The 21,720-nt window shown below is 40.4% G+C and overlaps 1 protein-coding gene across 1 annotated transcript in view; it reads right to left on the bottom strand.

The window, feature by feature from the left end:
- Nucleotides 1-21,720, bottom strand: part of oca2 (oculocutaneous albinism II) — a 47,295-nt gene that overhangs the window by 12,199 nt on the left and 13,376 nt on the right. The window contains exons 12-21 of the mRNA XM_071512927.1: nucleotides 20,703-20,759; nucleotides 18,217-18,341; nucleotides 17,047-17,185; nucleotides 12,091-12,223; nucleotides 9,222-9,369; nucleotides 8,805-8,862; nucleotides 8,531-8,639; nucleotides 4,018-4,145; nucleotides 2,762-2,821; nucleotides 1,906-2,010 (exon numbers count right to left, since the gene is read on the bottom strand). Of these exons, the coding sequence (XP_071369028.1) occupies nucleotides 1,906-2,010; nucleotides 2,762-2,821; nucleotides 4,018-4,145; nucleotides 8,531-8,639; nucleotides 8,805-8,862; nucleotides 9,222-9,369; nucleotides 12,091-12,223; nucleotides 17,047-17,185; nucleotides 18,217-18,341; nucleotides 20,703-20,759 (1,062 nt within the window). The remainder of the gene's footprint in view (nucleotides 1-1,905; nucleotides 2,011-2,761; nucleotides 2,822-4,017; nucleotides 4,146-8,530; nucleotides 8,640-8,804; nucleotides 8,863-9,221; nucleotides 9,370-12,090; nucleotides 12,224-17,046; nucleotides 17,186-18,216; nucleotides 18,342-20,702; nucleotides 20,760-21,720) is intronic.

The following is a 21,720-nucleotide window of genomic DNA, read 5'->3' as shown; positions in this document are numbered from 1 at the left end:
TTGAATTGAAAATTGTTGCTGATTGTTTTGAAATCCCCAGTTTAAGTAGAACAGTGGGAAAGCTCTGAAAAAATGGAAAACCATGCCGAGGAAAGGACTCACCAAGATCTGCTGATACACTGGCAAAAGGAGGGAAGATTTTCTAGTCATGAATCTCGTGGTTTAATCCTCCACTCATATCATAGTCCTTTTATTATCTGCTGTCATAGCAAGCAATATCTTACTCTGTCAGTGGGATAACATCTTTTCCTCTGCATGCTGTCATTCTAATTGAACACACGGGTGCCCTGCCTGCCTGAAACACTGACTTCTATACAATCTTCTATTCATTTTCAGTGAAACAGACAGCTGACAACAAAAGTGGATAGGAGATTGTGCTCTGATATTTGTAACAGAATTAAATGCAAAAATATGTATGCCTCCCCCTCTCCCCTCATCAAAGTAGCAGTAAAATGAATGGGTGTCAGAGAATCTCTTTGTATCATTATCCTCCAGAATTTTGAGATGATGGTCGCTGTACTGACAGGCGTGTAAGTGTGTGAGTGTGTGGGTATCAGTACCTACTGCTATCAGTACCTAATCAAAATCTAACTCCAGGCAAGACAAAGTAAACTAAATGAGCATGTAATTCATATTTGGATCAACAATGTTTTCACAGTTGTCCTATAGAGCAGTGTGAAACAAATAATACAGTCACTTGTTCGGCCGGTGATCCTCCAGTTCAATTATGACAATATCAAAACTATTTGCCTTTTGTGTATTTGAAAGATCAAAGGTCAGGACTAGGGTTTAGATTTGATCTCAACAAAAGTTATACCTATAAATATACAGTCAATTTCTGCACCAGCAATACTGTCTGGATGGGAGATCAAGCTAGACATTATTTCCTTAGTATCACTATTGTTCTTTGGCTTTGGAGAGAAATAAATTCAACATGCATTTTCAGTTTAGAGGGAATCCGAGAAAAGTTTAAACATTATTTTCCATCTACAAGCCCTGCTCTTCAGGAATCAATTTATATGCATATGCAAAAAAAAGGGGAGCTTTATAGCTAGCAATGGCTTTCTCTGTACTACTGGCAACTTTAGTTCAATCCATCCATCCAAATATTAACTTTGATATCGATTCAGAAAACACTCATGCACATGCTGGTTATGTTGGTTATCTGAGTCAGCTTTGTTAAAAGCAAAATTGTTTTAAGCAATGAATGGTGGTGTAGATGCCAAATCAGACTTAACTGCTGGTAGCTCCACTTCCTTTGCATACAAATTCAAATCACTATCGCCATTCAAATCATCAGTGGCATTATTTTGCATCATGAAATTATAACACACACACACTGAAGATTTTAGATGCAGTTTTGAACAGTCAAAGTGCATCTACACACAGTCAAAGTTAGATGACTAGATGACTACTAAAACAGCAGTAAATGAACTGAAAACAGCAGGTGTTTATGTAAGCAGATTACATGAGCAGATTATTACCATATATTCAATTAACTTTTCTGACTGTGAGGCTTTCAAAAAACAATGAACAGAAGAACGTTTATTAACATTTTCATATTTTACCCTCAAGAACTCTCACAGAACTCTCATTTCCACAAAAGTCCTCCTTAGACACAAAACTTTTCAGGAGGAAAAAAACTTTCTAAAACTCTTTTGTAATCCTTATGGGATTCTTAAACCATCGTTTCATCTCACCATCTGTGGTTTATGACAAGTGCTTAGACTTTAATGCCTCATATCATCTGAATATGAATTAGTTTCATTGTGTTTGTGTGTGTGTGTGTGTGTGTGTGTGTGTGTGTGTGTGTGTGTGTGAGTTTGTGCTGTCAATAAAATATATTATATAGCGCAGACTTATATGTTGTCCAGCATGATAGAGCAGAAATCTGAAGCCTCTTACCATGGTGGCAGTGAAGGGAATGTTGTCAATGAGAGAAGAAGCCAGAGCGGAGACCCACATCACCAAGATAATGGCTATGGCCAGGCGCTGGTCTTCTGGCACCGCCTGAGAGGGGAGATAATAAGAGTGACACTGCTGCTTTCACCGCCACTGCCCAGGCACAGCTTCAAATCAAACAGACCAATTAAGTTCACGCTTTGGCCCTGACCTTCTCGCTGAAGGGGAGAGGCTGAGAGGACGAGGCTGTTTGACTGTGTGACTTGGCCACAGGTGGGAGCCCCTCAATCACCTCTCAGCTCCGCCATACACACACACACACACACACACACATTGTGACTCTGACTCCCCAAGCATGAAGCTGCTAGAGCCCTCTTCATCCTCCTCGTCTTCTAGCTGCATCAGTGAGAGAGAGGCCACCCCTACACCCAGCATGTTGTCCATCCATGTTTCGGGCTGGTGAGCAGGTTAGTTACCAGAATGGCAGACCACCTGTCATCTGTGATTATTAGAGATGCAGAGGTCCATGGTCTAAACACAAGCTGACGTATCTATCACAGGTGCAATTCTCCACTAAGAGACGCCTCGCCTGCATGATCCACACAGGCAGCAGCACGGGCTCAACGCCTTCAGTGTGGAGAACGCTACTCTGGATGAAAATTACCTCAGATCCCATCAACCTCTGACAGAAATCAAATGTAAACAAAATAATTGAATTCAGAGCTTTGCAGAACAATTGGTCAATATGCATGGAATGCAATATCACCTGTGCCCAATTATCAATTATGCCAGTTGTGTGACTCCTGAGAGATGATTGTTAAGGTTGAAAATCAAAATCAAAGAAAAAAAAACAACTCACTTTTATAAGCAGTGCTGTCTGTTCTCCAATATAGTCGATAAGCTGCAGCTGGGCTAAAGCCTATGGAAAATGAAGAGGAGAAGATTGATGTGAAAAAAAATAATTCTGAAGAGAATTAGCTGTAAATGGGATTAAACCAAGAGAAGAAAAGTAATTTGGCTTCTATTTAGCAGTCACTGACTAGAAAAATCTTGTTACTATTATTGTCGAACAAAAAAGCGTTCACATACTGATGGCCATTCCCTCTGAGGGCAGCTGTAGTAGTAACCACTGTACAAAGTTTCATGCATTCAACAAATAGTTCAGCTGGGGTCAGAACAAACCCGCCTCTAGACCACAAAGACTTAAAGCAGGGAAACAACAAATGGCTTGCAAAGCAGTTATTCTGCTGACATTACGCCTTTACTCTCATCCGTTCACTGGGAGGCTCATTGGTGAGGAAATAGTAGATAATTAATTTACAGATTCTAAGCTCACTGACTGCAGTTCTGTCACTGCCCAATGTACGGTCAATAGATCTAAGCACGGGTCTTGTTTTCCTTTTTTATCTTGTGAAGGTGCTGGTCAGAGGCGGGCCTGGCTGAATCTATAGTTATCCCAGGTCTGAATAGAAATGACCATATGTTGATGCATTTTTGCTAAAATAATGTACTGAGTATGTAAATATAATCATATTTGGCTCCTATGAAAAGCCATTTATACAATTTGCAGTGAAATTCTCATATATCATCATGCCTAAAATATCCACGACTTCAGCCCCGAGTTATGTGAAAATGGTTCAGCCCAGGACGGTGTCTGTCATATAAGGAATATAAAAACTCACAGAGCATCAAGAAAGGGTTAAAAAGAAATAAAATAGCCAGGAGTGCTGGCATCATGCCGCCTTCTGAGTCTAACTCTGGTTTTCAGAGGAGAAAAAAAAGAAAGGAAAGAGAGGAAAAGAAAAGTGAGACAGTTATGCAATTTGTCACCAAGAAAAGTGAATTTACAGTCCATGCTGGGTTATTTTTATAGACTAAACAGCTAAATCTAATGTTGACATTCTGTTGTTCAGGTGCATTTTGGCTCTAAAAAAGGGCTTCATTCCCACTAAGCCAAAATGTCCCAGCAGATTCACCTCCACCTGATGAACACGCTCCCGCAGCAACAGAGGGAGGCGACCTCAGTGTGTGGAGCCAGTGGATGTTTTTGAAAAGATATCTGCATCAACTATATTCACTACACATATCATCTGGGTGAGCGTCGGAGTGAAATACCTCCATCAAAACGAAGAGGCCGGCAAAGAACAGTAAGGTGGCCCACTCCACTCGGTGCAAGATGATCTCAAAGTCCTGGATGTCAGCCAGAACCAGCAGCCACAGCGACCCCAGGATAGCAATCCAGCCTGAAAGAAAAAAGAGGAAAAAACTGCATCTGACATCTCTTTCTAAAGCGAAAAAAATAAGCTCACTTGCATAAAAAAGTCTGACGTGCCCAATAGACGCCGAGCACGCCGGGCACAATGCACCGATTTTTCACAGCTTGAAAAGAAAGTAGATGAAAAAGAAATATAGCAGACAGCACATGGTGATACTTAAGAGACTTTTTAAATAATTAAAAAGTGTTAATTAATTCAGTGAAATGGAGTTCCATCTGTCCTCTCTTCACTTAAATTTCTCTTCAATCACAAATCTTCTCTCAAAGAACACAGCAACCTTTTCTAAATGTTACAGATGCTGCCGGTGCGTCTTTGTGCATCTGGTACCTGCTGCTAGTCTATTAATATTCAGTCGTGAGATACTATTCTCAAACACCATGAGCTTACATGTATGCTTTCAATGAGTAAGGCCATTTGGTGTCTTTACTGCCCCATGTAAATCAATGATTGTAAAATGGCAAACATGGCCCACACTACAAACGGAGCAAGTAGGATCCGAGCAAATGACCGAAAATCAACATGTGAGATTGAATTTGGTGCAGATAGAATGGTATCTAGGCTCTGACAATTTAAATTAAACAAGACCACACACACACACACACACACACATACACACACGCACACGTACATAGGAATAAAAGAAACAGGCTCACACTAACTGACTGACTCTCTTGCGTGCAAACAGACCATACCATGAAAAGGTACTTGTTGGAAAATGATGGATATAGCATTTGGTGATGAAGGTGGTGAAGCACTCATCACCACAGCATCATCATTTTAACACACATTCTAGTCTGGAGGATGAAAGTTGGCACGGGCTCGCCAATACTTACAATTAGAGTCTGTTTTTGAAAGAGGGAAGAGTGTGCATCCACTTGGAGAAAATTTGATTAAACAGGTGAGCATTAGTAATTGCCTTGGCCATGGCCCTTGGGGAAATAATTTCACAACTGATGGGAATTAGTGAGGAAAGAACAGCGAGGGAAGGACGGGGAAAAAGAGGGTGATAGAGGGAAGATAGGAGAGAGAGACAGTAGGAGAAGGAAAAAAGAGGGCCAAGACTGAAAGACAGAGAGACTTGAGACGCTGTGCAGCTTTACAGCATGTTTACATGTTCAAAACCTGCTGAGTTCTTCCTCTCAGTCTCGGCCCGAGTTCTGAGAACTGGGCTGGAAATTGGTGTTTTTTTCCTTTCTAGGCAATTTGTTCTCCGTTATTGACTCTACTCTAAAAGAGTACAGAGTAGAAGTCTGTCCAGTTTTGTCAAACAGTAGGTATAAAACAAGGCCAGGTGGCAGCGGGGGGTGTACTAGTGTAGATCTTTCAAATCTCCTCCTCATGTAGTGATCAGTGGAATTGAGACTTGAAAGGATGAAGAGCTCTCACAAATTTCTCTGCGTTCTGCTTGGTGGTAAACGACCTTAGACATGCTGTAGATACATGCCGAGGTCGCAGAATTACTATTCCCCTTTGTCCATTTCACAGCTCTCCAACCTCAGAGTGTTGGGATGAGATGTGAGGTTTTATTGAAGTTTCTGATCATATATCTATATCAGTGAGTTTGGAGGAGAGCTCAAACAAGAGAAGAACAAGAGCTACACTCTCTCCATTAACAGTTGTTCTTCATTATAGGAATAAAAATGTGACATTTCTGTCTTGTGGATATCCGTTGAAGGTATTTGTGGCTAACATGACTCATTTTTGTTCCTACGTTAAAGACCAGCTTTTAATGGAGAGACCATAGCTCCCATTTTCTCTATAGACATAATAAATCCATTATTGAGGTGAATCAGAAATTCTCTCTTGTATCTAGACTTGTTTTCGTTTCTCTGTCTGTGGCTGCTTATGGCGGTGAAATATGGAAATGTAAGGAAATGGAAATGTAATGCAAATAAATTCACAATTTGAAAAGCTAAATCACTCTTCCTTAACTTATTAAGGAATTTGACATTTCTATTCAGAAAAAGTAAAAATGTGTGTTCAGTATTCAGTCATTGCGATAGGAGGCCTATAGACCCTTTTGTGAATAATGAAATAACAAAAAATAAATAAATTGTGGCAAACTTCCCTCACATACTTTGCGCTGTACAGTAGATAGTAAAAATGAATACAAGTAACACAAAATAACAAAACCCCATAGTCCCATATGTTCTACTATTCATTCAGATAAGTAAGGACAAAAAATAGCAAGAAACTTTTGATTTCCTCCCTGCATTGATATTCCCTGCGGCTGCCTCCTGAGCAGGGAGAAGAGCGAGCAGCAGACAGCAAACCTAAAGAGCTCTCCAATTAAAAAGAGCTTTTAGGCAAGTCTGAGCAGGCTGATAGACTCATTTATCATACACAAGACAACAGAGACAGGAAATGTGCTGTGAAAAATGTCTCATCGCAGTTGTTTATCTAAAGCCTGTGTGTTTGTCTTTAAGGTGTTTTAATACACACCGCAAAGTAACTGAGCACACGGCCGAGGCCAGAAGATAAAGAGACTCGTGCTCCGCCAAGCATTTTGTTGTCGGGGAGAACAAGCAAGCTTAAGGTTGGGGAAGCTGTGATGCTTTTAGTTTAGTTTTCAGGTTTCAATTATCCCTTTGCCTCGCCCGAGGGTTTGACTGAAGGTTCAGAACAATTCAAAGGGGAAATCTGCCCACAGTAAAGTCAGGATTTGTGAACATGAACAAGTCTCTATCAAAAGGCCAAACCAGGACTCTAATCTGTGATACAATCTGGAGTGTAGAGCTCCAGTGACACTGAATGAGAGACTGGATTTGTAAAATCAGAGGTTTGTTTAACCTTCGATAAACCCAATGAGCTTTATTTTACAGTAGTGCTAACAAATGCACAAAACCAAATTGAGATTCAGTGATCCATATTTAAGTCTGCAATCGAGACTGTTGGCAACATCTCTAAGTAACAACTCTAAATAAGTCCATAAAGTAGTAAGTTAGTAATCCATTTCTTTCCCATACGTTCCACTTTTAACATCTACTTAATGTGTTGAAATTGTGGGCAACATGTGTTTACATAATCTTACAATTGTTTCTATTCTATTTTATTGCTTTTATTGTTTTGTTCCATTATTTAGATTATTTTATTTGCGTATTTATATTCTAGCTGTGTGCTTATATTCTATTTCCTTTTCTCTTATTACTTTTGATGCCGGAACGACCTAATTTCCCCACAGGGATCAATAAAATTCCATCTTAAGCACACTTGTAACCTACATAACCACAGACACGAACACATTAGAGTGATCAAATGACCAGGCAATAATCAGATTGAAATTAAATCTTACCGTGTGAGACTAATGAAATTTTAATGAGGCTCCATTTCTAAAACATCTTGTGTGAATGAATAGATTGGGCCTGCTGCAGTTGTCAACCCTGACTGTGACCTGCACGCATTAATGAGAGCAGTGTTTGGACAGACCCCCGATCCCTCCACAGGGACAGAAAACATGGTGCTGCGGGTCATTCCCATTTAATAAATGTCACCAAGAGGTAAACCGAGCAGCGGCTGTAATTAACTGAGCATGTTTGGTGGATGAGCGGCCGCTGCAGCGAGAGGAGAAATGAGAGGATGTGTATGAAGACAGCCATCTTCATTTGGGGATGGTGTTAGTGTTAATGGGATGCTGTTCAGGTCATCCACCATCCAGACGCACACATCAGAGACATCGCAGTCAAAAACATCAGAAAGACAAACAAGATGTAACCCTCAACCCCGGCCAAATGTCCAGATTCGCTGACACACCCAAAAATGGCAAGCTATAAAAAATCTGGCACACACTCCATTCCTGACAGACGTATCAGATCAGCTAAGAGGCGATATCAGTAAAAAACAATATCCTTTACAGCAGCAGATTGCTCTGTTTTCTATCGAGCGGCTCTTAGCCCAGTTATTAGGTTATCATTGCAGTAATTACAGCTTTATTAAAGCTGTATTTTTCTTTTAACCTTTCTACAATGCAATCAGATATTCTCCTTGTTTCCTATGCAGAAATCCAAAAATCTGCACCTTTCTTCACCTGATTCACATGATTTTAGCCAAAATATGAAATGCAACAAAGTGGCTACTTCAGCTTTACCAGACAAATATTCATCAACACAGTTTTGTAATTATAGCACATGGATAGATTTGATGGGTCTAAACGCAGCGCAGTATCCATGTAATTTGTTGGGTCCGTTTGCTTGTCAGCCCATTATTTGGGCTCATTTCAAATGCAAGGACAGCAGAAGTTGTGTTTTATAATTACACGACAGAACCTATAACTACCCAGTGGGGCCTGTAAAAACAATGCAATGATTCTTAATTATTAAGGCTTTCCTGCTCTAATGAGATGCTGCTGTGCTTACCGAGATCAAGATGAATGCTGGGAACAAAGGAGTTGAGAAAGAACATGAAGATCACCACACTGAGGACGGATACACACTTCACCAAGAGGACTTTGTCAGTTATTCTGTGCTGTGGACGAGAAAAATTAAGAAAAAAGTGAATTACATCATACAACTGAGTTTGTTGAATTCAGAGACTAACTGAACTTCATTACTGATTCATTATATTGGCTCAGTGGGTAGGGGATACATCTATTAGAGGTGAAGTATGAAAACCTTTTGCCATTCAGGTTACCTTTTTCTGCAATTCCTGAATGTTTTGCTCCCAGTTCTTATCCTCTTGAGAAATCTGCCTGTCAAACAGAATATCAAGGATTTTAATTTCATATTTCCTGAAAGTCCATACAAAGAAAAAACATTTAATTACACGCATTAACAAACATAAATAACACTTATATGCATCATTAATTCTATTTCAATTAAGATGTCTTGCTTATTAATGAGTTTCCCTTAGACAATGCCTTCAGGAGGATCAATCCAAAGGTCATATACAACATCGTGATGAACACTGAATGCTTTGTCTCTTTTCACACAACATGCACCTCTAATGTGGTCTTCATCATATTTGTAAGAATATAAAAAGTAATTAATGAGGATCAGTTTCATGACCGGGTGTATGCAAGTCTTGATTCTTTCTTTTTTTTTTTTTTACCTTTGGAAAGTTTTCATCATCTTGCGGAGCAGACTCTCTAGATTGAGGACTTTTTGCATCAGGAGGCATTTCACAGCTGTCTCCTCTCGGCTGGCGGGGTTAATGCGCTGGGCTGTCTGTCTCCAAACCAGGATCTCATGCTTGAGCTCTGGAGCAGGAAACACAGACCAAGAGGCCACCTGTTCAGCGCATGACTGACAGATGAACTACACAGGCAACACACTGACAAAGTAGCATGTAATATGTTGTGGGTTTGTTGGTAATAGCGCCAAGAGCCAAAGCCAACTGAGAGGGTATTAGTTTGTTTTCAGTCAATATGCTGTGAGCCCCCATCGAGGGACTAATGCAGCCAGACGATGGGGCACATTGACCAGCTCTGGAGAAGCCAATGCTGAAGCAGAGACGCAGCCGGAAGGAGCCAAACGCCCGTGTAGATATCAGTAGGTGCCATCCGCTGTCAGGAGGGTTGCTAGGTGACCTTAATACGATCTAATTGGCGCAGGAAAAAAACATTCCTGTAAGCGAATCTACACAATTACCAATCGTAGCAGGGGCTTTGAGATGATTTAGCCGCTCGCTCTCCCAGCCAGGACAAGCGGAGGCTGGTGTGAGAAGCCTAACCTCCACAGGGAGGGATTTATAGATGCACTATCAGCTCTGCATTGAACGGTCACCGGAGCGCTCAGCAGTGGCTTTCTTCAATCTGCCCGGGCCGCACTTTGACAATGCAACAAACAGTTGGCCTTCTTCCCTTCTTAAATGGGAGGTGTTGGTGTGGTGGCTTCTCTGTGGTTAGGATCTCTTGCTGAGGTTGTCTCACAGAGGGGATAAAGGCACGGCAGCGGTGCGGGTAAACACTGATAAGAGGTGACTTTGTCCCTCTGGGAGAATTGCAATCAATTTTGTAGAAAAACCCCTGGTTTATTTGTTTGGCCATTATCTACAAGCTGGAGGTCTCAAATGCAAAGATCTTTAGTTGCACCACATGGATCCTAGCATGGAGGACACAGTTACTATCAAAACTAAACAGACTGTGTGGCTTTGCTGTTTATTAAAAATGATCTAATCCGACTACTGGACAACATACTGAGTCTTTTGGAGGTGGTATAATTAACAGATTTTGTCTTCTGTTGATGGATGAATAAGGAAAACGGGCTGTGTACAACATGAGTTAAATAGTTCATAACATACTTATTAAAAAAAGCCAATCAGAACAAACCACAAGTGGAAGGTTTTGGACTGCAGTAACATTGAAACCAAGATGGGAGTGTTGTACTGCACCCAAACCACTGTCCAGAGGAGTGAAGCTGCTTCTCATTGCCAACTTGTCAAAGCCAACAGCTGAGCGTATCAGAACAGAGGGGATGTTAAGTGGCTTTCTGAGATGAGCCATGTGGTGTCTGGGACACTGGGTGAGTCACCAGACTCTCAAGGGAGCCAAGCTGGAGAAAGAGGTGAAAAGTGAAAGTGTTCCAACCAAGGAAATTATGTTGGATTTAGCCTACAGCCACAAGTAACAAGGTTATTATACTTCACTAAAACTAATTTTTACTACGTTTTTTGTTTTGTTTTTTAAGCTAGGTTTGGAAAAATAACAGATGGAACTGAAAAAGTATGAATAAATAATGCATTCATATATATACAGTACATCAGATTCATTCTGCTTAGCCATGACCATCAAAAAATGAAATGAAATAAAATTATCTAATGAATAAAAAAAAATGCCTTAAACCTAACTGAAACTAACTGAAATCCTGCTTAAAATTCAAAATGAGCTCTTTCACACTTCAATGTCTTTCTTTTATACGCCACATGTAAAAACACATTTTCCCTTTGCCAATATAAACTTCACTGGACTCTCTCGCTATATGGACATTTTCATTATAGGTGGTCCCAATGGGACTCAAAACCTGGATGCTGACATTGTTATCAAGTCTTCTACTATGAGCCTCACAACAACAATCCAGTGTCTTTATGTCTTTATAAACACAGCTATAAACCTAAAAACCTAAAAACATTAAAATCCCATCTGTGATTATAAAGCAGACAGAACCTGCTGCAGGGCTTTGTATTACGCGATGACCAGTGAGAGATCACCTTCCCCCTTATCAACTGGCACACTGTAATGCAACGCTGTTATATCTAAGATGACAGGGTCATCTGATGAGGATGATGTGAGTGAATATTGTGGAAATTACCTGAGATGGAGGGGGGAAAGCTTCCAAAGCAGACACTGTGCATCACATGGGCGAGTTAGAGGGCTGAGAGCGTAATGCCGAGTTAATTATGTTTCTCTGAGGTCACTGCATCCCGCAAGAAGGTGAGTAGCTGTGTACATGTGTGCAGATGCTCTTAGGGGGTTAATATACTCCATAATAATAGAAAAGCCTGATAAATGATGCTAGATTGTGCCTCTCAAAATCACCTTTCAGAGAGAAATCAGGTTGGAGAAAGAGAGATGAACAATTATCTATAAGGCTTTCTATCTGACTCATACAGGATTCAAAATATCCTGATTTATTTGTCCTATAAGACTATTAACGATCCCATCAATTGGACTGTAAAAGTTTTAATTTGGTTCTGAAATAAGAAAAATTCTCATTGGATTCTTAAAGCATTTCCTGCTGGATGCCTGAAATACTTGGTCATATTTCAAAAGTAGTAATACTTGTAGAAATAGTAGTAGTAGCAGTAGTAGTAGTAAAGGAAGTTATTCAGCTGCTCAGTGGAAATTGCAGCAGCAGTAGCGTACTGAATGAATAAATGGGATAAATCCTGTTAAGTAAATATCACAAATGGCCGAAGTTTGTTAAAGCGACTTCTTAATTTTACAGTACATGTATTCATTCCTGACAAGGCTGTCACTCACCGACGATTTCAATGGACTCTTTGTTGTACAGCTTTTTGTTCCAGTAGAGCATCCGTAGGAAAGGAAACGAGGTCAAGAGGACAAGGCATATTCCGAGGAACATGTATCCTGTGAAACCAGCAAAATCGATCCCCTGCAAGACACAGAATAATAATGTGTTACCGCTAAATACAAGCCTTAAAAATAAAAAAAAACTTCACTAGCAAAGATCCCCTTCAGATGTAACCATTTGTGTATAGAGATTAGAAAAAAGGGTTTCATGAAGGAATATAAAGTGTTGAGACGAGGCTTGTGGTTTGTAGCTCAAATAATCACTGCTGTGTCAGTTTGGCTAAGAATAGTGGTGCTGAGTTGTACACTGTAGCATTAAGTGGCACTATGAGCGATAAAAGTTTAGATATATAAGTGGCCTGGGGAAATGACGCTAGGAAATGAAGGTAGGAATTTGATCATGCAGCTCAACGGGGTGGCGATAATTGCATCCTTAAGGGGTTTTTTTCAGCTCCACCAAGCTCCAGTTTGGCATGGACCACATCTTACTTCCTGCATGAGAAAGAAATAGCTGCTCCTGGCTGGGGCTGTCCTCAAAGATCAGAGTGCAAATCCTTAAACACAGCACCATCATATCAGCAGCATGACTGAAAATGTGCATATGTCCCTGTATGATATCATCTACACCCACATGCCATTTGTAAATAAATAAAACCTTTAAAATGCACATTACAATGCCCAATTGTGTGCTGTGAGTGATTCACACTGTCATTGTACAAGTATGAAGCTAGACGCAGCAATAAAACTGGATAACAGTGACCTCTACAGGATATGGCATTTCAATTTCAATCAAAATAAGGGGGGAGGAGGGATGATTAAATTAAATATACAACAGACTATGCTACCAAGATGTGGCAAAGAAAAAGGAAATCTTCAACAGAGAATATACTGTAATCTCTGAGTTTAAAATAAGATATACTCACAGAACGTGAGCTGAAAGAACTGAAATATGTTCCACTGTTGACTTACAATGAAGCACATTATCTGAACTTGTATTCTTGCACGAATTTGCAGAATAAACCTCCAACACCGTCAATACTCCCTGCCTTTAGTAGCAGCTCAGTAACTGCCGTGGGAGGTGTGCAACAGACCAAATCCTTCAAGCATATCATCAATTATGTGGTAGATTCAGTGCAAAGGTTCCCTGGGATTCTACACAGCCTAATTTCATCACCATATAACCTCATTGCCTCACCCATGTAGTACAACTCAGAGTCCTCCTCTAGTTGTGCATCCACATAGGCATGTTCTCTCAGTCTGATGTGGCCCTTAAGGCAGCCTTGCTGGGTTGATGCTAGATGCATGGTTTTTGGTTGGACCCCATGTTTAGTTCTTGTAAACAAGACACCAAACCTCAGCACCTTTCTCTCTATCTCAAAAAATGTATCTATCTATCTCAACCCAACAGACCTGTGTAAAAATATGTCTGGATGCTGCTGCACGTTCATTGTTTTTGTTTAAGCCCCATGGCTAGTTCTAGCAAACAAGTCAGCAAACTAAAGAATCTAAAATATATCTATCTTGTTGCTGATGTAATGTTCTTCAACTGTGACCCTGGTGCGTCCACATTCCAGACTCAATGGCGTCGGCTCTTCTGACTGGTTGGAGGACATCCATTTGGCAGGGAAAGCCACCAGACTCGCGTAATGAAATGATACTAAAAGGAGTCGGAGATTTTGTATGCTGCGTGCTACCTTGCTCTGTAACAAATCAAATACAAGGACACACTGATGAGGGGCAGAATCACCTAAACACACACTTCACAGCTGTGCCACTCTTTCTATCTCTGGATCCCCCCCACCTACATACACACACACACACACACACACGCACACACACCCTCCGAAATCCCCTCGACACAAGCAAAAAAACAAACAAACAGGCAAACACACCCATGCATACACACACAAGCTGTCCTTATCAGAGGCCGGACATAGCTGAATGAGCGCACTCCGGTGTCCCTGCTGCTCCGTCACCTGGGAAACCGAGCCAAGACAAACTGGACAGTGGGCTGTGGGTGACTGGTATACGGCGGGAGCTATAATGGAGGAGCCCACATACCGCTGCGCCCGCAGAGAGGCTGAAATGTCACACATAGTGCACAGATGCCACATCCAGCAGTTGGGAAAATGTCACGTCTTCTAGTGATGTAGCATTATGCCTCGCTGATCATAAGTAGAGTGAAGGTTATGAGAAGAGCCTAGAAACGATTTGCCCTTTCACTGACAAAGACCGATCTGATTAACTTAACAAAATGCTCTTACTGCTGTATTGCCATCATTTATTGTCAAAAGCTGTGATATAGTCGTTCAAGGGGACGGGTTGCTTTCTAAATGGGTTTCCAAAATACCATGGGGTGATGGGAAAATAATCTAAGTAATGTAAGGAAATAATGTAAGAGTGCAATCATCCTCATTCTAGTCCTAATCTACTGTCAATTACAATAAGAAATATCGAGGAAGTGCTTTGTCACTATCATTTGATCCAGGTTAGTTTGAAGTTGCACAGCAATGGGACTTGGTGGCGTTTGTGGCACAAAGACATACTGTACGTTGTCATAGGGGCCAAGATGAAGGGAGTTTTGCATACGTCACGCCATGAGAGAAGAGCTGGAGGTGTGGTTCGGGTTGCACGGTTTCCCACATCATTGCATCAGGACTGACAACGTTTCATGTCTCTCTCCACGACTTTAATCACAGAGACCCTTATCCCAAAGCAAAAGGATCCCCGGCATGCCAATCACAGAGGAGCAGCGCCACACCAATATGAGATGGTGTCAAGGTGCAGGTGGAGATGTTGCAGGAGGCAGAAATGCTCAGAAGGGATTAGTCCACGTAGGCGTCAGACATGATTAAATGTGCTGGAGGATGTGAAATCTCAGTGCTGCTATGTTGCCTGTAATTACTGTATAAAGCACAATTCACAGGCTATAGCACAATGAAATGTATGATAAATATGCTGCAAAGGTAATACTTTAAATGAGGAGGTACATATTACATGTCGAATTCTGATAAAAATGTGAATGTAAGAAGATAGTATGTAACGTATTGGACAGGTGCTTTGAAATAGAGAGGGGGGCACTGTTTCCAGTGTTTTGACAATTTTAATTCCCATGATTTATGATGGCAGCAGCAAAACTATAAATTGGTCTTGCAACACTGCCATTACATCTCCATTCATCGCCTGTACATAAACGTAAATAAGGGCCATGAGTGTGTAAACACATGGACAGATTGTGCTGAACTGAGATAACACATATACAACCCAGCAAACACAGATGATTAAATCGCCCCATAACATATATGCAAAGCTCATGTCAGTCACTCTAAATGTTATATTAGATCATAAATGTCATTTGTTATATGGGGAATATGAAGGCTTCAGTTTCTCTCAGTAAGATGTGTTTTTGAACAGAGAATGTCTGCAGGAACACATGCTGTTTTCTGCAAACTCTCACCTTCAAGATACGGTAAGCGCATGACGCTTCAACACGCAGCGACTAAAATGGTCAATAGAAATCGCCCAGCAGGTAACAAAACAAAAGCCTTGACCTGCAGAGGACCCCGTGAAAGAATTCCTCCGCAGCTACAATCCAGTACATCCGCTGATAGTAGGTGATTTACAACGCTATTGGATGTGTGCCCAAACTAATGTTCTAATAAAGGGAACAGAACCTCAAGCACAGAGATAAAAAAAAAAAAAAACCTCTGTATTTCATGAACCAGACAGAAAATAACAGCAGCAACCTCCAGGGAGAGAGAGATTTGAGTGCATCTCCAAGTGCCAACACACATATTTAGATTTCGTACAACATCTAGTGACAGTTAATAAATCAAGAGTTGGATTTAGACAAAGTTAACGTGGCAACTTCCCTAGATCTCTGCAACCAAGCACCTGGGGAGATCTCAGTTGATCCTGTCAAGATATATAGAGCCTAGTGCTACACAGTCTCAAGTCTACTCAGTCTTAAGGTTATAACACACCTGTACTACATTGCTATTTCTCCTTCCTGGTATTTGTAGAGATTTAGAAATCCGTGCCATGTAATGTATTTTTGTTTGCTGGTATGTTGAAATAGTAATACAGCTCCAGTCTGTCGCAGAAGGGTTTGTTTGACATAATTACTGTCAGCCACACCTCTCAATGTCTATTTATTAAAGTAACTGAAGTGACGCTGAAGTGACGCTTTTCAGAATGAACCAAAGGCCTTGTCATAACATGAGTTTGTTTATACCTACACATATATGAATATATATGGCAGAAAGGTGCTTAACAACCATGCTGTCAAAGCCGCTAGTCTAGCCACATCATGAAATATTCAGGTTGGGGTTAGGGTCAAAGTAAAAGAAACACCGGCATGGAGTGTTTCCAGTCAGTGATGGTGTCTTTATGATCGTGGCGGACAAAGCCGCCTCAGTCACTGTTTCACAATCTCCCATCAACGCTCATCCGAGAACCTTTCCGCTTATTAAGAAGCCCCTGGAATGCAACTAGCGTTATTGTGTCGCTTTCAACAAACAACTGGGTGACCACTTGTGGCCTTGTTGGTAGGGGAATTATCCATCCAGAAATCTCCATTCTCATCACAAAACAAATGCCTAATGGGCTGAAGTTGATAGTCGTGACTAGAATTTGACTCCCCACCTTAGGTAGCCTATGTCTGGACTGATTCCATGCCATTAGACACACACCAGTACAGAGACACCAGCCCCCCTCACTGTGGAGAGACGTGATGCTAGTGTGCTAGTGTGCTACTGTATGGTTCAAACAGCCATTTAGGGCTTTTTTTTTTACGTGTAGAGCATTATGTGTGCTTTACTTGTCGCCTGGTTCATGTGTCAGATTACACCAAGCCGATCTGTTATATCATTACAAGTTTGGGCAGAGAGCTGTGAAAGTGCCTACTTCCTTGCGCAGGTCCTGATTTGATACTATAATCACATTGGGTGGATCTCCGACAGCTGTGGCAGCCCCTCCAATGTTGGTGAAGATTACTTCTGCAATCAGGACATGTCTGGGGTCTAGATTAAGCACCTCACACAACCTGCAAAATCAGAGAGAGACAGAAAAGCCCTTTAGTCCTGATTAGATTGCAAAGAGTGGGAGAAATAAATATAGTAAAAAAAAAAAAAAGATAACCAGAATTGGTCCATTTACATTGTGGTTGCGCAGGCTATCCTTCCTGTAGGCCTGGTAACAAATTAGGGCACTGTTTTGCATGAATCTGCCTTATGTGTATTGCGCGATTTGAGTCTGATTTGAGTGAAGTCGAGGTTTCATCTGTACTCTGACCTGCCGGCAGTGAAAGCGATTGTGAGAACTTAATAATGGCTCACTGTACGGACAGAGTCCAAGGGCAGAAAACAGAGACACTAACAATGAGAAAGAGACAGCGGTGGGCAGATCGCATACAGTTTATCTCGAAGAGACTACAGTGCAGTAAATTGTAGCTTCTCTGTAGTAGTTCTATTTTTAGGGATGTAATGAGGGTTTGACTATGCTGGAACATATTCAGCTTTTTTCAGGAAGGAAAGCATTTTCAACAGAGATGGGAAGTTACACATTACATGTCGCAGGGAACAGTGATGTGTAGAGTGATGTGACTATTATAAAATAGTAACCATAACCCTTTACAGTTATGGGAAAATGAGGCATTACAGATTAAATAGATTACAGATGTTTTTTGGATACAAAATCTTGGAGAAAAAAACATTTTACACATTGATTTCCAAACATGGATGCTAATTAAAATCAAAGATAGTTTTGTGCTCTGTGCTCATCACACAATGTATACTGTTGTCAGCACATTACATAAGCTATTGCCAGGCAGAATGAATGTTTAAGGAGGTGAGGGAATTTAGGCTTTAATATCTTCAGAAGCTATAACAATGGCTCTGTCACACATTCACATTTCTTTGAATAATAAGTGCTCAACCACAATACTATATGACAAGTTTTGTAACAGGTATTTCTGAAAGCATACCTAAGATTTTAAGAGTGTTCAGGACCTTGAATATTGCTTTTCTGATAACTGCTATCTAATGTGCAGGGATGTTTTAAATGGTTAGTATGTACCTTATGGTGACGGGGGTAAAAAGCATCATAGTGGTCACATTGTCCAGAAAAGCGGAGAGGATGGCCGCAATAAGACAGAGGATGATGATCATGGGCCACACTCTTCCTCTGGATAACTGGTAAGCCTGCAGGGAGAAGTAATACTCCATGATGAGTCAATGATAAAGGCAATTAAGATCTCATGAAGTGCATGTCTCAATTCATTTCCAATCCAAGTGTGGGAGCGATTTAAGATCAAAGGGAAGTGAGTCAAAGTAATCATTGAGCGGTGTTGCTGAGGCTGAGCTCTTATTCCAGCGCCTCTGATATGTGATCCAGGCTTTTTTAGTCATTACAGAATACCAATGCAATTTATCTAAGGAGAATAAAATCAAAATAATCACTTTATACAGAATCAACTTCTTAAAGAATAGAAAAGCATGACTGTAAATCCAGTGGTTAAAGTTATAACTTCTTAAGAGAAACAGCAACTGCTGGATCTTGAATATCAAAAGGAGGATTCTGAGGTTGAGACAGAGCAACCTTTTCATTCCAACCAAAAGCATCATATTACAGTGTTATATGATGATGAAAAGATTTATTAGAAATACAGCAGTGCTGTGCTTTTTATACAATTTTTGATCTCTCTCGCAGCTTTCACTAGATACAGTAGGCTAAAAATTGTTGCTAATTCTTTGTCACAATGATGGGTTAGATGATTTAAGCATTACTAGAAAATGTAATAATGTCAGTTATTTGCGTTAATACATGAACGTAATTGATTTATTACAAATGGCTTACTGTATTTTATAAATGCATAATGCTTCAAAGGTGCGATCAAGCCTCAGCTGTAAACACGGTAAGCCTATTTGTTGGGTTGGTGTAGCTTCGGTGTCAGACTGGAGGGGAACTAAACTGCCATGGAGCAGCTTGGCCATGGAGGATATACAGTATGTTGTTGTTATCGTTTTTGAGCCAGCCCAGCTTTGAGCTCACATTGTGGAAGCAAAAAAATCTGAATTCACTTGAGATCAAGCTCAACCCAGCTGGTTATCTACCTAAATCCTGCTTCCTGAAACACTTGCCAGGTTGATTTTGCTACAATCTTTACAAACCATACAAGTTTAAACAAACCATTTTCTGCCTTGAATGCATTCACTACACGTTTAATACACACTATTTCATAATGTCATCATGTGTTCAGCAAATCAAATCGCAGGTGAAAATGTCTTCAAACTATCAGGTTTGAAGAAACTAATGAAATAAACAGGTACAAAGTAAGTAGTGGGATGATCTTTGCACCAGGAGTGGCACTATACTCTGATTTAAAACTGCTCTGAGCAGACAGGTCCTGCACCTTCAAGGGCAAGTGGAATAGCCACTCAACAGAGAATTACACACACACACACACACACACACACACACACACACACACACACACACACACTCACACACACTCACAAACACTATCTTCCTTAAGCCTTAAGCGCCGGTACCAACGTTAAGCCCACGGGAGTGGCTCAGGGTGGCCACCTTTTGTATGTAATAGCACAATGTGTCAGAGCTGCTAAGCTGTTCTCTGAGATGGTATTTTAATTTGGAGTGCCTGCCCTTGTCCAACACCCACTTAAAATTCATGAGCCTGCATGATCCCTCTGTTCCCCAGGTCTGAGCGCTACTGTACCTGAAGGACAAAGGCACTCGCCCTCCTCCACCATCCATTGAGAACATTCAGGATTATACTTGAGCATCCTGGTTTTGTTTTTGGTAGGAAACCTTGACCTTGCATAGAGAGGTTGAGAGTGTTCCTATCTTCTGGTTGCAGAATAATTATTAATATTCCTTTTTCATTTTGTAGGATAGATGCAAATTTTAAAACAACCAGAGAAAACAGCGTCACTAAAATTAATTTTACATTCCCATTAGGGTCTGAATATGCAACCATAAATGAATAAATAAATAATTTCATTACAGGTCATGTCTATTATTTGGTGCTGGGTACTGTCAGGTTTAAAAACAGCTTCTCAAAGCAAGACATGCTAAACAAATTCAGCTCATTTCAAAAGACAGCATAGACCTAGTTTTTCTGAACTTGAGCATGAAAACAAAACTAGTGCAGCAGATGAAATCTCCTTGTTGGCAGTGTATTTCTGGGTCAGGATGCAAAGGGAGGCATCACAAGTTGTTAGGTTATCTTATACTGCAAAGGCCTTCCCGAAAATTGGTCAAGTAAGATAAGTCACAATGAAAAAAAAAACTGTAGGCTTGGCTAATGTCAGTGATAATTTCAGAAACAGCTCAAAGACTTCAGCTTCCCAAGCAATTCTAAAATGCCAAGAATACTAAAACAGTCGGTAGCTATTTTCATAGAGACTTGGAAAACTAAACTAAAATGGCATGTCACTCTGGTGAATGGTAAAAAGTTAACATGCAAACAGTATACTCCATTCCATTGATTCAACCGATTTTGCAACTGATTTTTGGTGATTTCAGCGCAGCCAACTCACCTTCACAGCGCAATAGTCAAAGAACCCAGTCTCCGAAAATATGGCCACCAGTACCATCTGCAAGAAACGGAGGAACACATTTGTAAAACCTAAATTTCATTATCTAACAAGATAATACTTCAAAAATTACTATATTCTCTTCTATGCACAAAATTCTGGTACAGCCAACAGTAAGCCTGAACTTGCACTGCCATAAATCCACGCTGTGCTTGATACTGACAGAGAGGTAAGATTACATAAAGAATAGTTTAACTGTCAAGACACAAGAAGGTGCTTGTTTTCACAAAGATCTGTCCAATGAGATCAACTTTCAGTGTTCTATCATGTTCCTTTTCTCTGACACTAACATTACAACAATCAGTGTGTTGGCCATGATGTCAACACAGCTGAATGAGCACAAAGTAGGACATGGTAGTCTGTAAAATAACAGTTTTTAAAGAGGTCTGCCAAAGGATGGTGACATTTCCAAGCTGCCTCCACTTTCTGAGACAATGTGCTGTTGCAGAAAGTAATATGAAAACAAATGTATATAATATATAAATAGTTTAATGTCATCATACCATATATATATAGTATATACATATATCTTTAAAAATGTATTTGCATGTATTGCATTTATGTTTGGAAAGTTTTATGATCCAACAGCGTCTGATCTCACTATGCAGTATGTAGCAGAATGAGATGAGATTTTCACTGGCAGGAATTTCTGGATCACTATGGCACATGGTGAAGATACCTAAGTGTGTTGACAGTGGAAGATGTCTAAGGAGCTACAATTTGTGGCCATGCATCATTATGAAATCTAGGCATTATTGATCCAGTTGTAACATTTGTTATGTGAATGATAAGCAGACCTGGGTCAAATAATTATCTGAAATACTTCTCAAAGTTTGTTTCAGTCAACATGAAGTAACAGGTGGGTGGGGTTTGCCTTTAAAAATGTATTTGGTTCTGGTTTCTGGTTTTGGGGTAGGTAAGTTATCATTCACAGAACATTATTTTCGTAACCTTTTCTGAC

Source organism: Centroberyx affinis, unplaced genomic scaffold (assembly GCF_046629955.1).
Source record: "Centroberyx affinis isolate AG114_WGS23_722 - 3 ecotype Tasmania unplaced genomic scaffold, CSIRO-AGI_Caff_v1 ptg000278l_1, whole genome shotgun sequence".
Classification (NCBI taxonomy): domain Eukaryota; kingdom Metazoa; phylum Chordata; class Actinopteri; order Beryciformes; family Berycidae; genus Centroberyx; species Centroberyx affinis.
Note: the sequence above shows the minus strand (reverse complement) of the source record. Positions and strands in the feature narration are given on the sequence as shown.